We start from the raw sequence: 21,419 nt of genomic DNA on the forward strand, positions 1-21,419 counted from the left end.
ACCTGCCTCACAGCGGTGTTGGGAAACGTATTTTTGGTTTCCAGGCTTGCATTTCCTTACCCATTTAGTTTGTCAGTGTTTCCAATAGCTTCATTCCCGGTGCTCTAACTGTTGCTCAATAAAAGCTTCCGGAGGAGAATTTGCTGAAGCGACCCACATGCCTGCGGCTTTGTTAGGCGCGATCTAACCTGCGCGCTCGGCCGGGGCTGGGGGGAGCCCGCCCGAGGGCTGGGCTTGCTCCGAGCCGAGCAAAGCCCCGGCCAGGCGGCGGGGAGCAGGGGGGAAGGGGGGAAAGAGCATTTATCGTCGTTTCCCGGGGGGGAATGGGGGGGGGCTCCGGGCGCGGGGAAGGTCGGAGTGGGAGGACAAGCTGTTTCGGGGCGCTGGGGAGGTGGAGGAGAAGCACGGGGGGGGTGGGGGTGTGGGGGTGTGGCGCGGCGCGGAGGTGCCCGGGGAAGCTCTGGGCAGCGGCTCCGAGTCCGTGGAAACGCTCGTAATAACAACTGTTAACAGTGGAAAACGTAGCCGTGCATCCATAGGGGAAAGGTTTGTATATGTGAAGGAAACTATCGCATCCCCCCGACATCTGTGAGCGGTGTTTAGAGTGAGCTTAAACAACCGCAGCCGCTTTACACTATTCCTCGGACGTTTCTTTTTATTAAGTTTCCGGATACAGTTGGCTTTTTCCTCTATAATCAGCTTTCTTTTGCTGGATTCATTCAATAATGCGATAATCCAATGTTGGTAATATCTCAATTCATTAACATAATGAATCAGAAGGAAGAGGCTGATTATAAATCAGAAAGCTTCTATTTCTGTGAAATATCTTGGCAACTGTCAGCAGTGAGGAAGACAGTGGAAGGAGTATCAGACAGTTAGCGGGACTTTGGGAACGCGATTGCAGGAGGTCTCTGCGCGATTTAGAAGCCCGAGCCCTTCAAAGGACAGTCATGCCCGTTGCAGCGAGGCAGTGGCGCCGATTTGGGGAAATATTATTTGGTTTATGCGGCCTCGGTCTTCCAAGCGGTCCAAAGCACCCATCCCCGTTGCGTTTGGGCGCGGGTTTCGCTCCCGGCGGCCGGGGCGGCGCGGTGGGCTGGGGCTGCCGGGGCAGCGCTCTCCGACCCACGGCGATGGCCCCTTGGTTTGTATCGCCCGTGGGCCGGGGAGGAGGGGGCGCGGGGGTGCTCCGAAAGGCTGGGCGAGGGATGCCCAGCCCCTGCCCCATCGGCTGGAAGCGCTTCGGACCGGATCTCTTGTAGCGTTACTCACCGGCTTGCGTCTTCTGCAAACGCAGAAGCCTGCAAAGATGCAAATATTTGTATGAAAAGTCAAGTTGTGTGTTGTTTCGGGCTTATAAACTCCGGACTGTGGGAGCAGACCCTTTTTCTGCGCTCCGTGTCTGACAGCATTTTGTCCCTATCCCCACTGGGGACAGCAAGGCTTGCCCGTGACTAAACCGGCTCTTACTAGAGTCACTTTAAAGCCGATTTTTTTTTTTTTTTTTTTTTTTTTTACGGGTTTTAAGAGCACCGGTGACTTTCAGCACCCGCACCGAGAGGCTGTTCGTGCTTCGGGAGCGGGGGCCGCGGCTCTCGGGGCCCCGGGCGGGCTGAGCCCAGCCCGGCCGCGGCCCCAGCACCCGGCGGGGCAGGTTCCCTGCCCCGAAACGGAGAGCACAAGGCTCCAAATGCCCCACCCTTTTTTCTTTTTTCTTTTTTTTTTTTTTAAGTCGAGGGCACGTGTTGGGCTCCCGTTTCCGTGATTCAACCAATTAAGCAATTGCAAGAGATAAATGCAAATAACGCGAGTGCGGGACTCTGGCCCAGGCGCGATTAGCGCGGACCAGGAGTGAGGGTAAAAGGTGGGGAAGGGTCGCCTTATAGAGGTGAGCCGGTAAGAGTTTTTCCTCCTCTTCGTGTGTGTATGTACCAAGGACCCGCGGTGATGGTGTCGGGTGCTGCTCAGCACAGCGCTCTGCCTACGGGGGGGGCAGGATCTGCGGCAGGGCTCGGGAGGTGCTGGGGATGGCGGCAGCAAGCGGGGGGCGGAGGAAGGCGAATAGTTTGGGGTGAAGCTGGCCGTGGTGTGAGGTCTGCCCGCAGGAGTCCTCGGGAGAGGAAGGGCGTGGGGTGACCCTGTCACCGAGCAGCCCCTGGCTCTCCTGGGGGGTGGGCAGGGGGGGAGTGTCCCGGATCCGGATCTGAAGGGGTAGAGGGGGCCTGAGGAGAGAGGCGAGGAAGGAAAGAGGCGTTAGGGAGTGAGCGTGGGCGCCGTCGGGGGCTGGGGAAGGGCCACAGGGGCTGGGCTGTGAAAAGAGGGAGAGCCCGAAGGACGGCGGTGTCCTCGCCCCAGCCCTGGGAGGTGGCGGGGCCTGCGAAGCCCTTTGGTGGGGGGGGACCCCTCGTGGGCGACACGCGGGGGCGGGCTGACACGCTCGAGGCCCAGCGAGCTTGCTTAAAAAGAACGCAAATAGTTCCGTAAAACGGCTTAAAGCGGGAGAAGGACAAGTTCTGCGGGCACCTGGGCATCCGCGCGGGCCCGGCGGGTTGGGAAAGGCATGTGTCAATTTAGCCGTAGTGTTGACTTAAGCGAAAGTGCTAAGCCATTCCTAAACCTAAGTCAATACAGACTTAAGCCAAAATTGTTATTAACGAGCTCTAATCTGATTTAAGAGCCTCCAAGCGAGCCGTGTCTACACGAGGGCAGAGGAGGCGCGTTGCCGTGCGCTGCGCTCCGCAGTGCCCGGACCCCCGGGGGGGGCGCAGCCCGGGGCAGGTGGGCGAATGCAAGCCCGGGGAGGGGGAAAGGCGGGTTTGGGGGCGGTGCTGCTTCCCGAGGGGAGCCAGGCCACTGGGACTGGCCGGTGGGCTACCTCTGCGGGGTAACCTCTTAACTGTACCCAGCGCGGCTGGCGTGGGGTCCCCTGTCGCGGGGGGCGGTGTGGGGCCGGGCAAACCCCTCCGGGCTGGGGTGGCCGCGGTTCCCCTGCGCTGGCTGTGCCCGGCCCGGGGGTGGTGCCGAGATTCGGCAGCTCCGCTCGCTCGGGAGAGGGACATGCCAGTGATTTTTTTTTTTTTCTTTTTTTTCCTCCCCCCGTCCCAATGGGGCAGTTGAGCCCTCCACTCCACCCCCCAGTGGGGGCCTTTCTTTTCTTCCCCACCAGCTTTGAGCAGCCCTGTTTCAGATTGGCCTTTTTATGTTTGATATAAAGAATAGTTGTTGGCCAATTCCATCTTTTCATCGCTGCTCTCCAGGCCCGGGTCCAAGCGGCTTGTCAGATGCTCATTAACTCCCCCTTTGGCTCTTTCCAGTGTGTCTCCTAAGCTCATTGTGCCAAGAACTAGCGCTTCTTTCTCTTTACACGGCTCCCTTTCTCTGCTCCATCAGGGAGACAAATTACTTTCCAAAAGGGATCGCCAGGGATGGTTTAATGAGAATTTCTCTAGGGCTGGCCGTGGAAATCAATGTAGTTAACATTCGGTGCACTTAATTGGACTTTTCTCTTCTGCCTCCTTCAAAAAAACTCTGAAGCTATCCTGTTAATCTCTCATTTGTAATCAATTGTGTTGACTAAACAAAAGTCTAGGTCGTCCTTTCTTCCTGTCCCAGACAATCCTTTGTTGCCTCTAAATGCCTCATTCTTGAGTGCTCCTGGTCGTGTAGATGGGTCCGATTGTTGACAGTTCATTATTGCGCTTTTGTCCATTTAATCTCCCTCGCTGTGTTTTGCATGTGCATGCCTTAATGAGCTCCGTTGGCAATTAACATGTTTCTAGCAGCAAACTGGTTGCTCAGACGTTTGGAGAGCGGAGTGCAGGGAAAAGGGCAACGCCGCTGCCTTTAGGTTGTTCGCTTCCCGGTGCCCGGCGGGACGCACCCGGGTGCTGCCCGGTCCCGGGGAGGCACCGGGCCGGGCCGGGCCGAGGAGGGAAGCCCGGTGGCTCTGGCATGTCTCGGAGGCACCTCTAACCCTCCCCCCGAGGCAGCGGCACCGCTCAATCTGTTGTGTGCGCGGCTGCGGCGCCGGGAGAGGGGTTTTTGTGCGGTTTTTTTTTTTTTTTTTTTTGTGTTATTATTGAGGCTTGCTGGCAAGAGTGCCGAAGTGTGAGCAGTCGTGGACAGCAGAAACATCTTGTGAGGGAGAAGATAATTGGAGTCTCTGGCGTGTGTGTGTCTGACAGAGCCGCCCCTCCCCCGCGATCTGCGGCTTGTGTGTGCCGGGATCCGGGTGAGATCCCGGGGAGGGGGGGACGGGGATGGCCGGTGGCGAGAGCGTTGCGGTGGCCCCTTCCCAGGGCGTCCGGGGGAAGCCGGAACGACACCCGGCCCGGGGTGGGCTGCCCGCCTCCCCCCCGGGAGGGACGGGGTGACCAAACCCACGCAACGGCGGCCGGCGCGGCCCTTCAGGGTGCCCCGAGGATGCCCTTAGCCGTGACGAGGATGCCGCTCCCCCCCTCACAGACGGCTCTGTAAACAACGTCTCTTTTTATAAAAATGCGAGAAGAACGCGCTTCCCCAGTTCCCTTCCCGGGAGCAGGTTTCGCGCCGCTCTCGCCCATCAGGAGGGCTGGGGAAGCAGCCTGCGCGCTGTCTGCGGGGCCCGCAGCCGCGCCTGGCTCCCGCTTTCGGCACCCGGCTGGCAGCCCAGACCCGCTTCCCAGCGCCCGAGGTGCGGAGGAAGCGCCGCTTCCCCCGGCCCTGGCAGCGGCACCGGCTCCGCAGCCGCTCCGCGGGCTGCGCACGCCCAGCCGCCGCGGTGGACACGCCGCTCGTCTCCGCGCCCCGATCCCCTCCTCCGGCCGTGGCCTCCCCCTCCTCCCCCCCCAGCACAGCGTCCTCACGGAGAGGTGGGGTCTCTTCCCGCTGCCCCCCACCCGTGGGCTTGGCCCGCCCCGTCTGTCGCGGCGGCGGGGGAGCCGGGCTCGGCTGGCGCTTTGAAGGGGTTGTACAGCCCCTTCGCGTGGGGGACGGTCCGTCCCCCACCCAAGGTTTCCCAGAGCGGTGACTTACGGCGACGGGGGGTTGCCTTTTTCTTTCCTCCCCCTCTCCCCCTTTTTTTTTTTTTTTTTTTTTTTTTAATTTCCTTTTAACCCGAAACTCTCCCCAAATCTTTTAGCACAATCTTGCACGATCTTTCCCCCTGCTACCAGGTTCACTGGGTATCCTTTCCCGCTCCTCACCCGACCCAAACCATCCAAACGCTACTTCTGGCACTTAAAACTGCAAATTCCGAGAACCTCTAAGATCGCCCCCGTCCCTCCAGCGGGAGCAGGGGGCTCGCAGCCCCCCGGGCCACAGCCCGCTCCCCGGGGAGCGCGGAGCAGCGCAGCCGAGTAATGAATCCAGAAAGCCGGAGCGAGGGGTCGCCTCCCGTTCCTGCGCTCGGCGGCGAGCTGTGCTCGTCCTCGCCTCCCACCATTTAACCACTCAATTAAGCGGAGAAAGGTGAACTCCCCATTACGCCGTCCCCAGGCATTTGGGTGCCTCGCTCGTTCCCCTCTTCATTGGCAAGCCCGGCCCGAGCAGCACGCACACGCACGGCCGGCTCAATCTCCTTTCTCCGCTAGAATAATATTGTTCCTAACGACGTGGCCGGAATAGACACTTGCATATTAAAAGTGAGGGAGGGGAGGAGATGAGAAGGGAATATTTAGTGTAATCCAAGTGCTTGATTATCCATATTCTGATCAAAAAGAGTTTCTGAGGCCTGCTGGGAGTGATTAGATTAATGTAATGCGGTTTGAAGGGTCTGTGTTTTCTCTCTTAATTTGGGTCATTACTCGGAAAGCAAGCGTGAGATCATTTCATCTGCATGCAGGGAAAGATAGTCATTCAGGAGCGGCTTAAACACGCCGTAATGAACCGACCCCGGAAAGCGGCGCTGGGAAACTCCGAGCCGCCCTCCGCGCTGCCGGGGGTCCCGCACCGGCGCTGCCCCCTTTTTTCCCTCCGAAGCCGCCCGGTTCCCTCCCGCCCTCGATTTGTTTCCTCCGGGGCCCGCGCCGGGCTCTGGAGCGGCAGGGCCCGGCTCCCGGAGCTCCCGCAAGCCGCGTTTACACGGGGGCTGGCGCCGTTCTGCCCGGGCCCCGCTCGGACGGGGGCCGAGGTGGGAAATGAGACACCTGCGAAGGGCCGGTTTATTGTCCCATGATAGATATATATAGATATATATATATATTCCTCACTTATTCGAGCGTACATTTAAAATGGAGATTTACAGACACGTATAAAGAGCGCTGTCCTGGCGGGGGGCGGCCAGCCCGGCCCCTCCTGGCCCGCTCCGGCGGCGCAACGCGCCGTTAAATAAGATTCCTCTTATATACAACTGCGGCTCGGGATCGCTTGCTACCGGCGGCTGAGCTCGCTGGGGAAAAGACAAGAGAAGCAAAGGCTGGTTTGGATAAATAGTGCTGGCCTGGTGGAGCAGGTCCGAATGGGGCGGGGGGCCGGGCCCTTAGCTCTGCCCGCTGCGCCCAGGGTCCCGCGGCGGCGGCGGCGGCGCAGCACTGGAGACGCTGTCGTGCAACTTTCGGACGTGCTTCTTTAAATCAAAGTTTCTGCAAAATCCTTTCCCGCAAGTGACGCACGTAAAGGGCTTCTTGTCGTTGTGGGTGTGCATGTGGAAAGTCAAGTTATAGATCTGGTGGAAGGCTTTGTTGCAAATGGTGCACTTGTACTGCTTCTCTCCGCTGTGGGTCAGCTTGTGGTTCTTGTAGTTGCCTGCGAGAAAGGAAAAAGGTGGAAAAGGGGGTTACCCGATGGTGCCGGGGCCGCACGGCGCACAGGTAAAACGGGGCGGGGGGGGGCGTTAGGAAGGGTTTCCCCCCGCACCCCCGTCCGACTTGTCAAACTCGCTCCGCGTCAGCGCGGTGCAGCGCGCAACTGGCACGGCACAAATGAGAGGCAGGGTCAGCCCGGTGACCCGCGGCAAATGGAGGGCTCTGGATTAGGACCAAGGCCCGGCACCTCTCATTTAAAAAGCATTTAGGGAGAACCGTCAGCGGTGCCCGGCGATGCGGCCCGGCTTAGAGGGAAAGTAATTGGGAGCGGCGGCGGCGGCTCTGCCCTCGCCTCTCTTTTCCCCCAGCCGGGCTGGGCTCGCCGCGTTTAATCCCCGCTAATGATGGGCGAGGGCCCCGCGGGGGCCCCCGGCCCGGCCCGGCTCACCTTTCTGGTGGAAGCCCTTGCCGCAGAACTCGCAGACGAAGGGCTTGTAGCCGGCGTGGATGCGGATGTGGGTGTTGAGCGTGGAGCTCCTGTTGAACGCCTTCCCGCACTGGTTGCACTTGTGGGGTTTCTCCTGCACCGGGAGGCGAGAAGCCCGTCAAGGAAGGGGGGGGGGGGGGGGGGGGGGGGGCGGCTGCGGGGAGAGCGGGGGAGGGGGGGGGGGCCGCCGCCTCCCGCACCCCGGTTGCCCCCCACCTACCTGCGTGTGGATGATTTTGTGCCGGCACAGGGTGCTGGCCTGACGGAAGCCCTTCCCGCAGACCTTACACACGAACGGCCTGGCCCCCGTGTGCACCGGCATGTGGCGGGTGAGGTTGTAGTGCGCGTTGAAGACCTGCGGGGAAGCGCCGGGAAGGCCGGGTCAGGCACGGCGGGGTCGCCGGCCGCATCCCCCCCCCACCCCCCCACCCCGCCTTCCAAGCTTCCCCCCCCCTCCACCCCACGCCGGCTCCCCCCTTACCTTGCCGCAGACCTCGCAGGTAAAGTTTTTGGGCTTGCCCTCCGCCGCCCCGCCGCCGCCGCCGCCCCCCAGCTTGGCGTGGCCCTTGGGGGGGCCGCCGCGCTCCGCCGCCGCCGCCTCCTTCATCACCTGGTCCAGGTGTCCCGGCAGCCGTTCCTTGTGGGCGAAGGGCGGCGGCGGCGGCAGCTTCTCGGCCGCCAACCCCGCCAGCTTGGCGTTCTCCAGCAGGAAAAGCTTCTGGTGGGCCGAGAGCCCCCCCGGCGGCGGGGCGCCCAGCAGGCCGGCGGGGAAGAGCTGTCCGTGCAGGATGTCGGCCGGGTGGTACGCGGCGTCCAGGTAGTTGAAGTAGTAGAGGGAGCGGGGGGCGGCCGGCACGGCCCCGGCTTGGTGGATGACCTGCGGCTTGATGAGCCGGCCGCTGGGCTGGCCCAGGGCGAGCTCTGCCTTGCAGCAGACGCCGCAGTTGGCTTTGCAGAGCCCCGCGCCGCCCCGCAGGCTGCTCTTCCACAGCTCCGAGTAGTTGAGGAGAGTCTTGGAGGGCACCTCGTAGCCCAGCGGCGGGATGGGGATCACGCAGGGCAGGGGCGAGCACAGGCTCAGCGGCTTCTTGCCCGGCTCCGGCTCCGGCCCCGGCCCGCCGTGCCTCTGCTCGAAGGCTGGCTTGGGCTCCGACGTCTTGGCCATGATCCGCTCGATGGAGAAGGCCAGGGTCTTGGAGGGGTTAGCGGCGGCGGCCCTGCCGTCGTGCCGGGGGCAGGAGGAAGGCATGACCGTCTCCAGCGACCCCGAGCTCGCCATGTCGCTCCGCCGTGCGGGAACTTGGTGTGAGCAGCGACTCGCTCCCGCTCTCGGCTCTGCATTCCAGAAAAGCCAGGAGACAAATCAATTTAATAAGCACCTTGTTCTCCCCCCACCCCACCCCCCCACCGGCACCCCCTCCCTATTTACATTCAAATGAACATATCCAAGAACAATGGCACGTAGGGTACCAGATTACTGCTCATTAAGCGGAACACGCTAAAGTAACATGCAAGCTAGACCTTGTTAGTATTTAAAAAAAAAAAAAAAAAAAAAAAAAAAAAAAGAGAGGAAAGAAAAAAGAAAAACCTTCCCCAGCCCAATGCCACCCAACCCAGCCCCACCGATGGCCGCGGTCCGGGCAAGGCGGGGGCGGGGGGCACGGTGAGGGGCGGCGGGGCTCGCCTTGGGACCACTTACCTTTGCCCAGCGCCGGCGAGACTCATCCAAGCAGCGCAGTGTGGCCACAGTCACATTTTGATAGCAAACATCTTCCTGAGCGTCAGATCACGGTCTCGTACATTTAAAGCTGACATCACATGAAGTCACTTCGAGCAGAATGACATGGGGATGCCACCATGGATCTTCCCCGAGCCGAGGCGCCGGGCTTGGAGCGCGGTGGGTTGGGGCAGAGAGGAAGAGGAGCCCCCCCCTCTCCACGCACAATTTCCTTCCAGTTTAAGACGCACAAATCGCTCGTGTGCGAGCTGGGTTTTTTCCTCTCTCTCTCCCTTCTTAAAAAGCAACTTGCAAAGCAGAGGAATCGTTTTGCATGTGGCAAATTAGAAGGCAAGTGCGATTCACAAGTTGGGTGGAAAAGAGTGCTCCAGTTCTTGCTGGGGTTAGAAGAGCCACTCCGAGTGAGCGTGAGGATTTTTTTTCTTCTTCTTTTTTTTTTTTTTTTTTAAGAAGGGGGAGAATGAATTTTTTTTTTTTTTTTTCCTAAAGCAACTACCACGCAACCATGCTCGAGTTATTTTGGCAACCCATCTGCAATCAGCTCCGTTGCAACCGAGCTGGAAGATAATTAATAAATTGTCACTTATCTGCGAGCCTCCCCAGCATGTATAAATTAATAGCCAACCCATTAATTAGGACAGTGTATTAATGTTAATTAAACTAAGTTTAATTCCACCCCTCTCCCCTCTCAGGGTAGCTGGTGATTAGCCTTAAATAAACGAGGAGGGAGTCGAGTCCAGGGCTGGGCTTTCGCTGCTTTAAAAAAAAAAAAAAAAAAAAAAAAAACTAAAAAAAGGACCCGTACGCTGCGAACGGGAGCTTTGTAAATTGTCACCCCCGAAAGGTTCCCTCTTCCCCGGGGGGCAGCCGGGTGGTTCCCCCTTGCCCTTCCAGCCCTAGTGGCGCCCGCCCCCCTCCCCCCCCCCGGTACCCCCCCTCCAAAAAAAAAAAAAAATTAGGCGATGCTACATTATAGCGCCTGGATGCTGGGGTTTCTTCCCTTTCTCTCTCTAATAAAAACGACTTGATGCGGGAGGGGAGGATTACAGAAACCTCAGATGCGAGGACGCGGTAATTGAGAGAGTCCCGTGTCCACCTGTTTTGGGGGGCCCGGCTGCAACCCCAGCACCTCCCCTGGCCCTGATTAGCCGCCCCGGCCCTCGCCGGAGCTATTCAGCTGAACCAATTTTCCCCCAGCGATTCAGGGCGCTCAATTCTCTTTCACTTGTAGCCACTATAGCGCTGCGTGGAACCTGGTTTTGTGTGTTTCTAAAATAAAGGGGAGGATTATCCGGGGGAGGGGGGGGGGGGGGGAGAGAGAAGGGTTTAGATTGAGCCTGGCCAGAGGTAAAGCAGGCAATGAAAAGGCCCCTATACATATATATATATATATATATTTTTTTTTTTTTTCCAGCCTCCTTAGCACGCCTCAGAAAGTTTGGAAGAATTCGGGGGTTTTGTGCGGTGCTGACAAAGCCGCGCCTCCTCTCCCCGCCGGGGCAGCTCGCTGGCGGGTGTTTGCAGACAGGCTTTTTCACCTGCGAACCACAACACGCTCCAGAAACAAACTTTGAAAGTGGCGACCGCCCCGGGCTCCCGGCGGGCGGAGGGGAGCGCCCTGCCTCGGGGGGGGGCTGGGAGGGTGTGGGGGTGTCTCTCCGCCTGGAGCATCAGGTGTTGGCGTCCCCCCAGCCCTGCCAGCTCCATCCTCCCCGCCTGGGTGTGATGGGTCAGCGGGCAAGGGAGGGAGGAAAGCGTCCCGCTTTTGGGGGGGAGAGGGTGGGACGGGACTGGGGAAATCCCCACGCACCGGCACAGGCTGCGGGAGAGCCCGACTGAGCCCCGGGGAGCCGAGCTGAGCCGAGCCGAGCTGAGCTGAGCCGGGCAGCGGGCAGGCGGCGGCTGGGCTCCGCTCGCTCCCGGGTCTCGCCGGCTTTAGCAAAGTATTTAATTAGCCTCCACAAACTTCTTTTCCTCGCCTGCAGATTATACTGAGTGGAGGGTTGGGAACTATTTTACACCTTGCCACTCACATGTTAATTAATCTCTATCTAACCCTAATTGCAGTTTATTCAAGCACCGCTCAACAGCTCACCCACACAATAAACACTGGGGCTGCTTTTATCCATATTACTCCCCGCTCACACGTTGAGTAATTAACTCCAGTACCAACTAATAGTGCAAACAAATATTTTCTGTAAACGAGATGATTTCGGGCAGGATAAAAGAGGGCTGCGGAGCCGGGGCCGGGAGCTCGCTGCCAGCTTCCCCGCGCCGCCCTCGTCCTTGCCGGGGCGGTTTGTGAGCCGGGGCTCTCCCTCCCTTTATCCTTTCTCCATCCCTCCCCCTCTCCATCCCTCCCCGGCTGAGGGGACGGCTGCCGCTCCGCACCCACCGCCCTGCTCGGGGCAGCGGGTCCCGCGGGCCTCGGGCTCCCGGCGGCGGGGAGCCTGGGGGGCAGCCCCGGGGCCGCCTCCTGCCCGCCGCCCGGAGAAGCCCCCCCAGAGCCCGAGGCCGGGTACCGGGTACCAGCTCCCAGCCCGGGCCGTGCCGAGCCGGTGCCTCCCGGCCGGTGCGGGCCCGAGATACCGCACACCTTGTGCATCGGTGCTTTGGGATCCCAGCTAAAACGCGGGCATGGGAGCTCAGTATTTTAATTGAAATCGCAGGTTTAGGCACAGCTGGGGGCTGTCTCTGTCGATTCGACTTCTGCTGTTCCGGCAAGCGCGTTACAAACGAGTGACTTTGAGACGGCTGTCCCGGCCCCACCGCCGCGCCTTCACCCCCTCTCTGCGCCGGGAGCCCTGGACGGGGCGGTCGGGTTTAGGGGGGAGGGTCGAGGCGGCCCAGCCCGGCTTTGGGGGGGCAGGAGGGGCTGCACGTCGGGCGGGCTGCGGGGTCCCGGCTCGGCGCCGCTTTCTGCTGTTCTCCCGTGGGGTTTTAATCCTTCGCCCCCCGACGTTTGGAGGGGAGAAACGGTTTGCGGATTTTTTTTTAGTTTTTTTTTTTTTTTTTCCCCCTCGGCAGGCGCACGCCGCAAAGCCTCTCGCAACGCGGACGCGATCGCTCTCACGGTTATTTTTGCGCCGCTGCACCCCAATTTCCCCCCCCCCCCCCAAAAAAACACGACCGCGCTGCTCGCCCGGCCGGGACGGCGCGGCCGCGGGCGCGGAACCCGCCGGGGCTCAGCTACCGCGCTTCTCCGCGCTCTGTCCCGTACGCGCCCGGCAGCCCCGGCCCCGATCGCTCCCCGGCCGCTGACATCGAAAACCAGCGGGGGTTTCCCTTTCGCCCCCCAACAACCAGACCCACTCGGCGAGGGGCTCCCGCGGGGGCGTCCCGGGTGGGTCCCGGCCGGGCGGGGAGCGCAGGGCCCCGCAGGCCCGACACGGCTCCCCGCGGGCCGCCCCTGCCCGGGTAGTCGGCGCTGAGCATTTATGGTCCACTGGAAGATAACTTGGGATCCTCTTAGTTATTTAACTTGGCAGCTGCTTAAACTCCACAGTGGAAGCTGCCGAAAGTTATTATCATTATGCTTCGATCTCTCTGAAATGGTGGCTTTGATTTCTAGGCTGCTTTGCTTTTTATATGTATTTTTTTAAATGCCTTTTTTTGTTTGTTTGTTTATTTTAATAGCAGAAGTTGATGGACGACCAGGCAAGCCACCAGACCAGGCAATTAAGACGGGGCTGCCTTTGTGAGTTGGGGGGGGCAGCTTTTGATGTGGCTTTGCAGCTTTGTGGCTGGCACAAGGTGCGGCCGACGAGCCCAGGGCCAGGCTGGGAGGGGACCGGGGCTGTGGGGGTCCTGGCCCCACTGCCCTGGGTTTGGGTCCAGCTCGGTGCAAGGCAGCAATTGCAGCCTCAGAGCGCTGCCCAGAGAATGGCCCCAAGGTGTTTGGCTGGAGTTGGGTTTGTAGTGGTCCAAGACAGGCACTTTTTGGACAAACCGGCAAACAATGAATGGGGAAATCAGGAGAGCAAAGTTTGGGGCTGGGATGAAGAGGGGGTTGACTGCTTCCCCTTACCCGGAGCAGTACCAATGCCTTGGCCCCCACGGGCAGTCCCTCTCATCCTGCAGGGCCCTAACGGTCGGTGGGGTGACCCTGCTGCTGTGTCACCCAACAGACACTGCCATGACTGCCTGGGGCAGGGGCAGTGCATGGCGAGGCCACCTTGGCTGCAGCAGGGATGCTGAGTCCCTCCAGACTATTTTTTCAGCCCATTCACTGAGTTATGCACACATTACTGTATATATGCAGGCAGATAATTTTAATTTGCTTTATTTTATTGGATTTTTTTTTTTTTTTTTTTTGGTATAATGAAACATTACTGAGGAGCTAGGTTCTGGAGCACTGCACAGGTCCCAGAGCAAATGTGGTTAGTGGGATTCTGGAAGCACACTGGTCCAGAGTCCTTGCATGGCTGCGCTGGTCGGCTTTATCAGTGATGGCAGGGGCACCATCGACATTTTTAACCTGAGTCTAAATTTAAGAGCTGGTATCTGACCTACTCCTAAAGCTGTTTGAAATCTAGCCCCACTGCAGAGCAAGTGGCAGGGCACTGTGGCAGGAGCTGCACAGAGTGCCTCGATGGCAATCAAACTGGCTTATGTAATTCTAAAAATGGCAACTCCTTACTTGCCACATCTCTTTCTGTCTATGCGGAGAGTCCTGCAGAGCTGCCAAACAGAAGCAATTGAATGAACTCTTTTCTCGGCTCATTCCTCCTTCCGCAGCTCGGAGAAAGTGAGCCAGAGCCTATTCTAGTTTGCCTGTCAACAGGAATGGTAACTAACGGCTCGATCCCAGCCAGGCTTTATGCCCCAAAAACACTGCCTGCCTGTGCAGAGTGGAGAGAGACATCATGGGTGAAGTCTAGTTCCTGGTGTGAGACCGGGCTGGCCCAGGAGGCTGTCAAGGAGTTGGTGGAGTCCACATCATGTCCAAAGTCAAGCTGGCCAGTAAAGCAAGTAAGAAATTGTTGAAGTGGTGAGCTGCTCTTCTCCATCCTTATTGTCGGAAATAGTCATTCTTCACGTTGCAGTAATGGAGCAATGCTGCATTTAATTTCTGAATGCTGAAACTGAAAGATGTCCCTTCCTAATGTTTTGAAATGTTGTACTTTTTAGTTTTGAAAGAGTGGGAGCTTTTAAATTTTTCTGTTTTTGTGTTTTTTTTTTTCCCCTTATTTTCTATTTAGGAGAAAAGGTGGGAGGAAGTAGAGAAGGAGAATATAATGGGGGGATGGCCTTGTTCTCACTTTCCTACTGAAAACGTTTCAGAAAAAGGAGCAAGAAGCAGTGAAAACGGGTAGAAGCCCACTTCAGTTTTGTGTTCCTATTCCTTCCCTTTTTTTGCTTGAAAGAAGCATGGCCAAAAAAATAAGTGGGACAAGCCCCACGTGTTTTGAATTATTCTCCCCTTAATGAGATAGGAAAACATCTCATTTTCAAAATTACTTGCCTTTTCAATGAAAAAAAAGCAAATAGAGTAAGGAATTTTCCGAAGCCAATCTTTCCACCATCTTTTTGCAACTCACTTCCCACTCGGTGTTGACCGGCTTCTCTGGCTATGCCGCATCTTATGTTGTTTGAGATTTGTATTTGCCCTTGTTTGAACTGTTATCTCAGATGTCCCCATCCGTGCCAGAGCAGGACTCCAGGGCTGCGAGGTGCCGAGGTGGCAGCATATTATCTCCTTCCTCCGGGACACGCGGGACCGGTGGGGCTGCGGCATCCCTGTCCCTGGTGGTGGTGGCTGAATTGGAGAGAGCCTGGCAGGACTCCCAGGTTGACTGGTGAAACTGCTGCTGTGCCACCTGGGCACAAGAAAAGTGCCGATTTCACCCCAGAAGACGTGATCTAGAAGAACTACTAAAAATCCCCCCCAACAATCAGAACCCAAACTAAAAATCCAGACCTTGTTATTGCAGGAAAAAACTTCAATGCACGACCCAAGTATTCCCTGAATGTTCAAGAACACCCACAAATTCTGTAAAAATAGCTGGTAATTTATTTATTTGATTTAATTATGAGCCTAGCTTGTGATTTTGGGGTGGGGGCGGGGGTGGGGCTGGAGTTAGTGATGCTGAAAAACCAATTTAGAGAAAAGCCCAGGCGAGTCATCAGCTCTGGGGAGCTGTTTAGGCTCCTCCTCATGAACCGCAGAGCATTGCAGAACCCACAAAGGGCTCTGAGACTTCTTGGGTGAGGAGGACCTTGCTGGGGTAACCGCTTCTCGCCAGAGAGCTGTGGGCCTTTGGCCTCGCAGTCCCACAGCCACGGCCAGTGTGTGTTGGAGGGACTGGCTCATCCTTTCCTGCTTACCCACCTGGCTTGACCAAGGGTAGATCTGTGGTGGGGAGCATTAGCTGCCCCTCGGCAGGTCACCCTTCCCATCCCCTTTGGGCTGTGCTACTGGGTGACCCGCAGCACCAGTGAACGTGGCTATGGGGCATATTCTTGTCCCTTACGGGAGGGTGTAGATGGGCTTGGAGGCTGCCGTGGGCTCTGCCTCTGACGTACATCACGAAACCAAAGCTGCAACCTTTGCTGTTTTCGCTGGACAGAAAACACCCTTCCTTGTTATCAGAATTCACCACCATGTTCACTTCAAGCCTCTGAGCCATTTCTCTCCTCCTTCCTCCCTTCCAGTGCGTGCCTCTCCTCTCCAGCTGACAGCCTGGGACAGCCCCCCGAGATCAGCTGCTCGTGGAGCGTTCTCTGCCGAAAGCCGTCCTAAACGGTGTGGCCTTTGTTCGCCCCAGCTGTCGTATCCTCCGGGATTTGCAACAAGTCCCCGTTTTACAGACCCCCGTCTTGACAGTCCCCAATCTGATCTGACCACCTGGTTTGTTTTTGAATCGAGCACTTGAGTCATAACATTTCTGTTTATTTCAACAACTGTATTCCTTGCATAGGAAATGAGCCAAGATGGTCTAAGGCGGGGAGAGTGAAGCATGTCGTGGTTGTAATTGCTTTTGCTCTCCCAATATTAAATTTTACAGTATAATCAAAATCTTATTTTTGTACTACTGGACTCTCTTATTGACTTAATCTTCTTAAGTGCTCCTATTATTCCAGTGATTTCATCGTTGCATGTTGATTTTAATCTTTTGATCTCCATATTAGCTACTGCCTGCAACTAATTTGTTGCTCAGTGTTTTTCTTTGTTTTGACCTGTGAGGCATTTTCCTCATGGCACACAACTCTGCTGGCAGATTGCATATAATCTCTGCACTTTTTTTCTCCCATATTTTGCATAGTTACAACAAATGCAGATTTACAACTTGAAATGGAATATGCATCTTTTAGAAAGGCTGAGGAAAATATCACTTTAGGTTTAGCTCAAGAGCCTAAACGTGCTTGAATAAAGGAAATACGGATGAATACAGCTCACCGGAGAGAGGTGTCACACAGGCTTTTTAGTCCAGCAAGTTCAGGATGGGTGGCAAGTGCAAGGGTAGTAACTTGTATTATATGCAGCCAGGGATCAAAGAGTTTCTGAAACCATTGCTAGACCTAAGATGAAACAGGCTGGTTTTTGTGAATGGCTTAGAGGGACTCTCCTAGCTGGACTCAGCTTGATGCAGCAGTGCCTCTGTTGAATCATGACACCAGAGAGCAGATTTTTGAACAAATATTGATGATGGTCACAGTAACGCAGAGTCATGACCGTCACAGACAAAAGTGCAGAGGTTGAAATGTGGCTCAGCTGCATTTTGGCCATTACATGACTGCTTTTTCCCTCGGTAGTTGATAGTTTAACCTGTGCTGATTTATCAGGGGCTTTGTTTCCTTTAGCTTTTTCTTTTAAAGCCTAAAGAAGTATTTTTGCCTTAGGTTTGCTGTGACTTTTTCGAAAAGAACACAGCCTGAGCATTGACAAAATCATCTTTGCTTTGCTGAGTGCCTGTTTATGCTTCTGAACACGAATTGTCTTCTAATATTTTTGACGTTTTGGTCACTAGAGAGGCAGAAAAGCAATTTCTAAGATGCCTATGGGCCAGGAGACATGCATTACAGCAGAGGGGAAAGAATCTGTTAGTTGCTGAAATATAAAACAAATTGGATGAACAGCTGCTGACACTTGTCAGTCAAATAGTTGATAGCATTTTCAGTCTCCATGCCACATGCTTTAAGTAAGTCTGTCAAAAAAGGGATATTTTCGCTGGACTTCCCTGTAAATATGAGAGAAGTTTTGGCCTGATCTATCATTTAAAATTTTGCTGGCAGAAGAATGAAATTTTCCTCTTTCCCCAAAACTGATTGACATAACTGTACTGGCAGATTCCTCATCTAGGTGCAGTTGTACTGGCAGAAAGTCCTTTGACTGTTGGAGCTCATTCCATCGCAGCCATGGGTTGAAGTGAAACCAGCAGCAGACCTTTGCGTTCCTTGGCTGGGTTTGCCAGAGCGCTCCCGTCCGTCAGCAAGCCCTTTTTGATGCTGCCCGAGATGCAGCTTTGCTCTGCAGGAGCCTCAGTCCTGTCCAAAGCGTAGTCCGTGGCCAGGAGGGCTTTACGTTTTTCAGACAAAACCAAACCATTTTGGATTTAACGTTTCTGCACGATTAACTGAAGGTGGCACTTCCCGCTCCTGGTCCCACGGTGCAGCACCCATATAGGACAGGGTTGGGCCCCCAGCACCCATGTAACCATTTGCAGGGGTTAAAGGCAGTGGGGATCAGGGTACAGCGTGCTCCTTTGCTCAGCCACAGGCTGCAGGCTCTGGAGTGGGAGGTTAACTCCTGCTTTGCAGCACTGATCGTACATGAGCTCTTCTCCCTGCTCACAATAAAGCACGTAACTTGGAGCTCATCATTTGAGTCCAAACTCCTGTTATGAAGTAAGCTGGCTAGTGCTTCCTTGTTTTGAATGTGTGGTCAAGCCTGACATATCGTCAGGGTTGTTATGGAGTCTTTGAGGTGCTTTATTGGGGTTGGAGGGAGTGCAAAAAGCTGTCACAGGCTATAGGGTCATTGCTAATGACAGAGAATCTCAGACGAGGGTGTCCATCAGCGCCGTTTCAGGGAGGCACCTATGTGTGTTAGTGATGCACAGCCAAGGATCATCTCCTGAAGGCTGCGCCCACACTCTTTCATTCAAAAAACTGAGCAGGGCTCACTATTTTGAAAGGTGGCAGGTGGAAGTGGGCTGTGTTTTTACCCAATAAATATTTCATGTTAAAAAAAAAAAAAAACCACAAAAAAAACAGGGAGCCATTTCCAGAGCAGAATCAAGCTGTTTCTCCAGTTCTGCTCTGCCTGACTGGGAGCAGAGCTACAAATGTGGGTCTCCCCCAGTGCTCTTTGCTATCAGCCTAGTGACCACCCCAGGTAAGGCTTTCCCAGTGCCTCCTCTTGAAACTGTTGTCCTTCATAGAAATATTTGGGACAGCTAAGGGAGAGGAGGAAGAGGGCACGAGCACACGTATGCATCAGTACGTGTATGGGTCTCAAGTGGATCTCAACCACCTAGCAAGAAGGGACCAGGTGGCACTTGCAGTGTGTTCATTGCTTTATGTCTTGTGAGACTTGTTTTGTCAGGCAAGACCTGGGAGGGCTTCAGGGTGTGATTGAAGGCTCTAAGCATAACGATGTCAAGATACAGACAGTTTTTTGTAGGTGTCCTCATGACAGACCTGCAGATGCACCTGAACTGGTTTTGGTAGACTCAGTGTGATTTGAACACTCAACTGCTAGCTCAGTTCCTCTGGGGCTTTAGGACCAAATAGTTGCACAGCTGGAGAGTGGGTCAGAAGGGGGAAGAGCTTCCTGTGTCAGCAGCCACAAGGCCACATTCCTGATGACGTTCTGAGAGGTGTCTTTTCCTGGCAATGCTTCCCTCTACCAGCATCGCGGAGAAAGACGAAAACCAGTAAGTGTTCTGCTGGGCTACAGTCAGGGTTCAAAACTTGCCTACCCTAGTGCATCAGATGGCTTATCAGCACCTAACTGGTGCTAAATGTGCATGCCTCCCACCCACTCCAAAAGTAAAGACCCTGTTCCAAGGAGGGGGTGGTGTACACGTCACCACAGGTGGATAAGTGTTGAATGTGTAGGGTATGGCCATCAAGATGGGGCTGCAGAGCACCTCCAGAGCCAGGTGCTAAACTCTGGCACAGAGGGAAGGGACCCAAAAATCCAGTATTGCAGATGAATGTGCTCCAGGCTCCGTAACTATCCCAGCCCTACTGGGGACTTACGCCCTTCACAGGCTTTTCCTTGAGGTCCTCTCCTCCACCAGTATGTCCAGGGAGCATCTCGTGGCTCTTGGACACTGGAAGATGGCTTAGTTTAATGGTTCATCATGTTAGGCAGGTTCATCTAGACAGGACGTTTTTCCAACATTTGCCCATCTTTTATTTGTGAGCGGTGAACCTTTGTCCTCCATTCCCCAGGGTGGCCACAGGTTGCTGTGCTTGGAGGTGAAGGACATCAGCTCTTCCGCTTCTCTCCCAAAAGACTGAAGCCCCAGCTAACAGGATTAATTTTTGGTTTGATTTGGCTGCTGGGAGGGAGTGACTACAAAACCTCTCAGAAAACTCCCGATCTAACATGCTTTCCATCAAACCAGCCTGTTTTTAAATTCCAGATAGGGGTCTGCCCCGTGTCACGTGTTTGTAAGCGCCCTGCAGCCTGCTGCAATTGGCTGCTTTGGGAGAAATTAAAATACAAACAGGCCTTTTGGCGGAAGGTAAGTGTTGGGCAAGGCTGATGACCATGTAACAAGAGGGGCTGTACCAGGGTGGACCATCAATTAGACGTCCAGAGACAAATCATAGGACGTAGAGTGCAGGTAACAGTGGAAACAACTGTGGAGGTGATAGCAGAAATGCCCTTGTAACCTGGGGAGCAGACAGTATGGCCCTGACCTTGGGGAGCAAATCAGGAAGCCATCTTCTTAATTAATAAACTGTAAAAACACCCATGAGAAAAGAAAATGCCTTTATTCTGAGAGGTGGGGGCTCTTACATCTCAGCTTGTAATTTCTTTTTTTTTCTAAGGCAGACATAAAAAGACTCCATAATTTATTCTTAGGACATCTGAATAGTTATTTATTGAGAAGCCACAGTTCTCACACTTTTACAACTGTCGGCTTGTATAAGGCAAAAAAAAGCAAGATGGATCACTATTTTACACAGAAAGTAAAAGCTCTGGAGGGGGAACTGATGGACATGCAGTTACTGGTCAAAATGCAATGTACATGACATATATAAAAACCATTGTGAAACAGAGGAATTGTAAATTATGGTTACAATCTACTGAAATAAATATTGAGTATATTATTATAAACACATTTGTATAGTCTAAGATTGTAAATAAAGTTGTCTTTGTACATACACGGTTATTTGAAATTTAAACAAAAATGTAACATTTAGAGGACCAAACGTCAACATAAAACAACTGCTTTGGACTCGTAATGTGGCATGTTATATCCATAATGATAGGATTAATCTGGTGTGGCAATTAGAATGACTAATCCTTTGGGATGTAGCCTCTATGGAGTTAACTGCATATTGAAGGGAAGAACCTGGTACATTAACAAGGATGCAGAATGATTCAAACGGCTGTCTGGGTTTGTTTGTTTTCTGGTTTTTAAATGAACAGAGAGAACAAAAAAATCATTTGTAATTGCCTTGTTCTTCTTTTAAAAACAAAGCTGTTTTTTATTAATTTTAAGCAGTTGGCATCCATGGAAGAGAAACAAAGAAATGAAAGGACTCGATTCACTCATCTTCACAACAATTTACCATCAATGTATATACAGTACATTAATGAAGCATTGTTTAAACTTTAATTATAACAGGGACACACCTAGCATGTTTTCTATGTAGTTTTTCCATTAACAGTATTAAACAATGGTGCTCCATATTGCTTATGAACATATAGATACGAAATTAGGAAACCAATGAATCAAAGAGAGGTGCTAATCTTATTACCACACAGCTAACATGGCATTTGTATTGGTAAACTTCTCATGGGCATTTAGAGCTGACATAAAAATTCCTAATGTGGCTAACTGAGTTACGGACGAGGTACATGCACGGATACCAGGCGGCCCCCAGCTGGTGCTCCAGGCCAGCTTCCCTAGTCATCCTCTTCATCTTCCTCATCGCTGTCCTTCATGGTGATCCCCTGGAGCCCTCCGCCTTCGCTGACCGACGCTGTGGCCTCCTCTACCGTCAGCCGGTTCCGGATGGTCTCGTAGGTTTTGCTGTTTAGGGTGGAGTCCAGCACGCCTTGCAATCGGAAATCCCGGTACGTTTTCTAAAGCAGGGAGAGGCACGGGGAGACAGCACAGAGGTCAGGGCCCACACCGGCTCCCCGCTGCGCCGCAGGAGTCCGCCCGTGCCCCCCGCGCCCGGGGTTTGGGGCCACTCGTGGAAGAGGCAGGGATGCCAGGGAAATCCCAGCCCCCGGGGGTGTTCTGCATTGCCCCAGGGCAGCGCAAGGCGGGAGGGTGTCTCT

General features: G+C 54.8%; 2 protein-coding genes across 21 annotated transcripts in view; both read right to left on the reverse strand.

Annotated features, from left to right (window-relative positions):
- Nucleotides 1-6,139: 6,139 nt before the first annotated feature.
- On the reverse strand, nucleotides 6,140-9,310 carry FEZF2 (FEZ family zinc finger 2). Its single transcript, XM_042799629.1, has 5 exons — nucleotides 8,909-9,310; nucleotides 7,691-8,544; nucleotides 7,430-7,564; nucleotides 7,171-7,303; nucleotides 6,140-6,723 (listed from the first exon to the last, which is right to left on the reverse strand). The coding sequence occupies exons 2-5, from the start codon at nucleotides 8,486-8,488 to the stop codon at nucleotides 6,458-6,460; spliced, it is 1,332 nt and encodes a 443-aa protein (XP_042655563.1). The 5' UTR covers nucleotides 8,489-8,544; nucleotides 8,909-9,310; the 3' UTR covers nucleotides 6,140-6,457.
- A 10,568-nt stretch (nucleotides 9,311-19,878) lies between these two features.
- CADPS (calcium dependent secretion activator) overlaps nucleotides 19,879-21,419 on the reverse strand; it is a 220,897-nt gene continuing 219,356 nt past the window's right edge. For all 20 annotated transcript variants that reach the window (XM_042799818.1, XM_042799816.1, XM_042799817.1 and 17 more), the window contains one exon: nucleotides 19,879-21,218. In XM_042799818.1, coding sequence (XP_042655752.1) covers nucleotides 21,039-21,218 — 180 coding nt within the window. In that variant the 3' untranslated portion in view covers nucleotides 19,879-21,038. The remainder of the gene's footprint in view (nucleotides 21,219-21,419) is intronic.

The sequence above is a fragment of the Tyto alba genome, unplaced genomic scaffold (assembly GCF_018691265.1).
Source record: "Tyto alba isolate M040663 unplaced genomic scaffold, T.alba_DEE_v4.0 Super-Scaffold_3, whole genome shotgun sequence".
Taxonomy (NCBI): Eukaryota; Metazoa; Chordata; class Aves; order Strigiformes; family Tytonidae; genus Tyto; species Tyto alba.

Bases quoted from the DNA above. Each gene is read 5' to 3' on its own strand.
- FEZF2 (XM_042799629.1), bottom strand. From the start codon at position 8,488: ATGGCGAGCTCGGGGTCGCTGGAGACGGTCATGCCTTCCTCCTGCCCC. The intron at 7,304-7,429 runs GTAGGTGGGGGG...CTCCCGGTGCAG, and splicing joins ACAAAATCATCCACACGCAG to GAGAAACCCCACAAGTGCAA. The intron at 6,724-7,170 runs GTGAGCCGGGCC...CCTTTCTCGCAG, and splicing joins CAAGGGCTTCCACCAGAAAG to GCAACTACAAGAACCACAAG.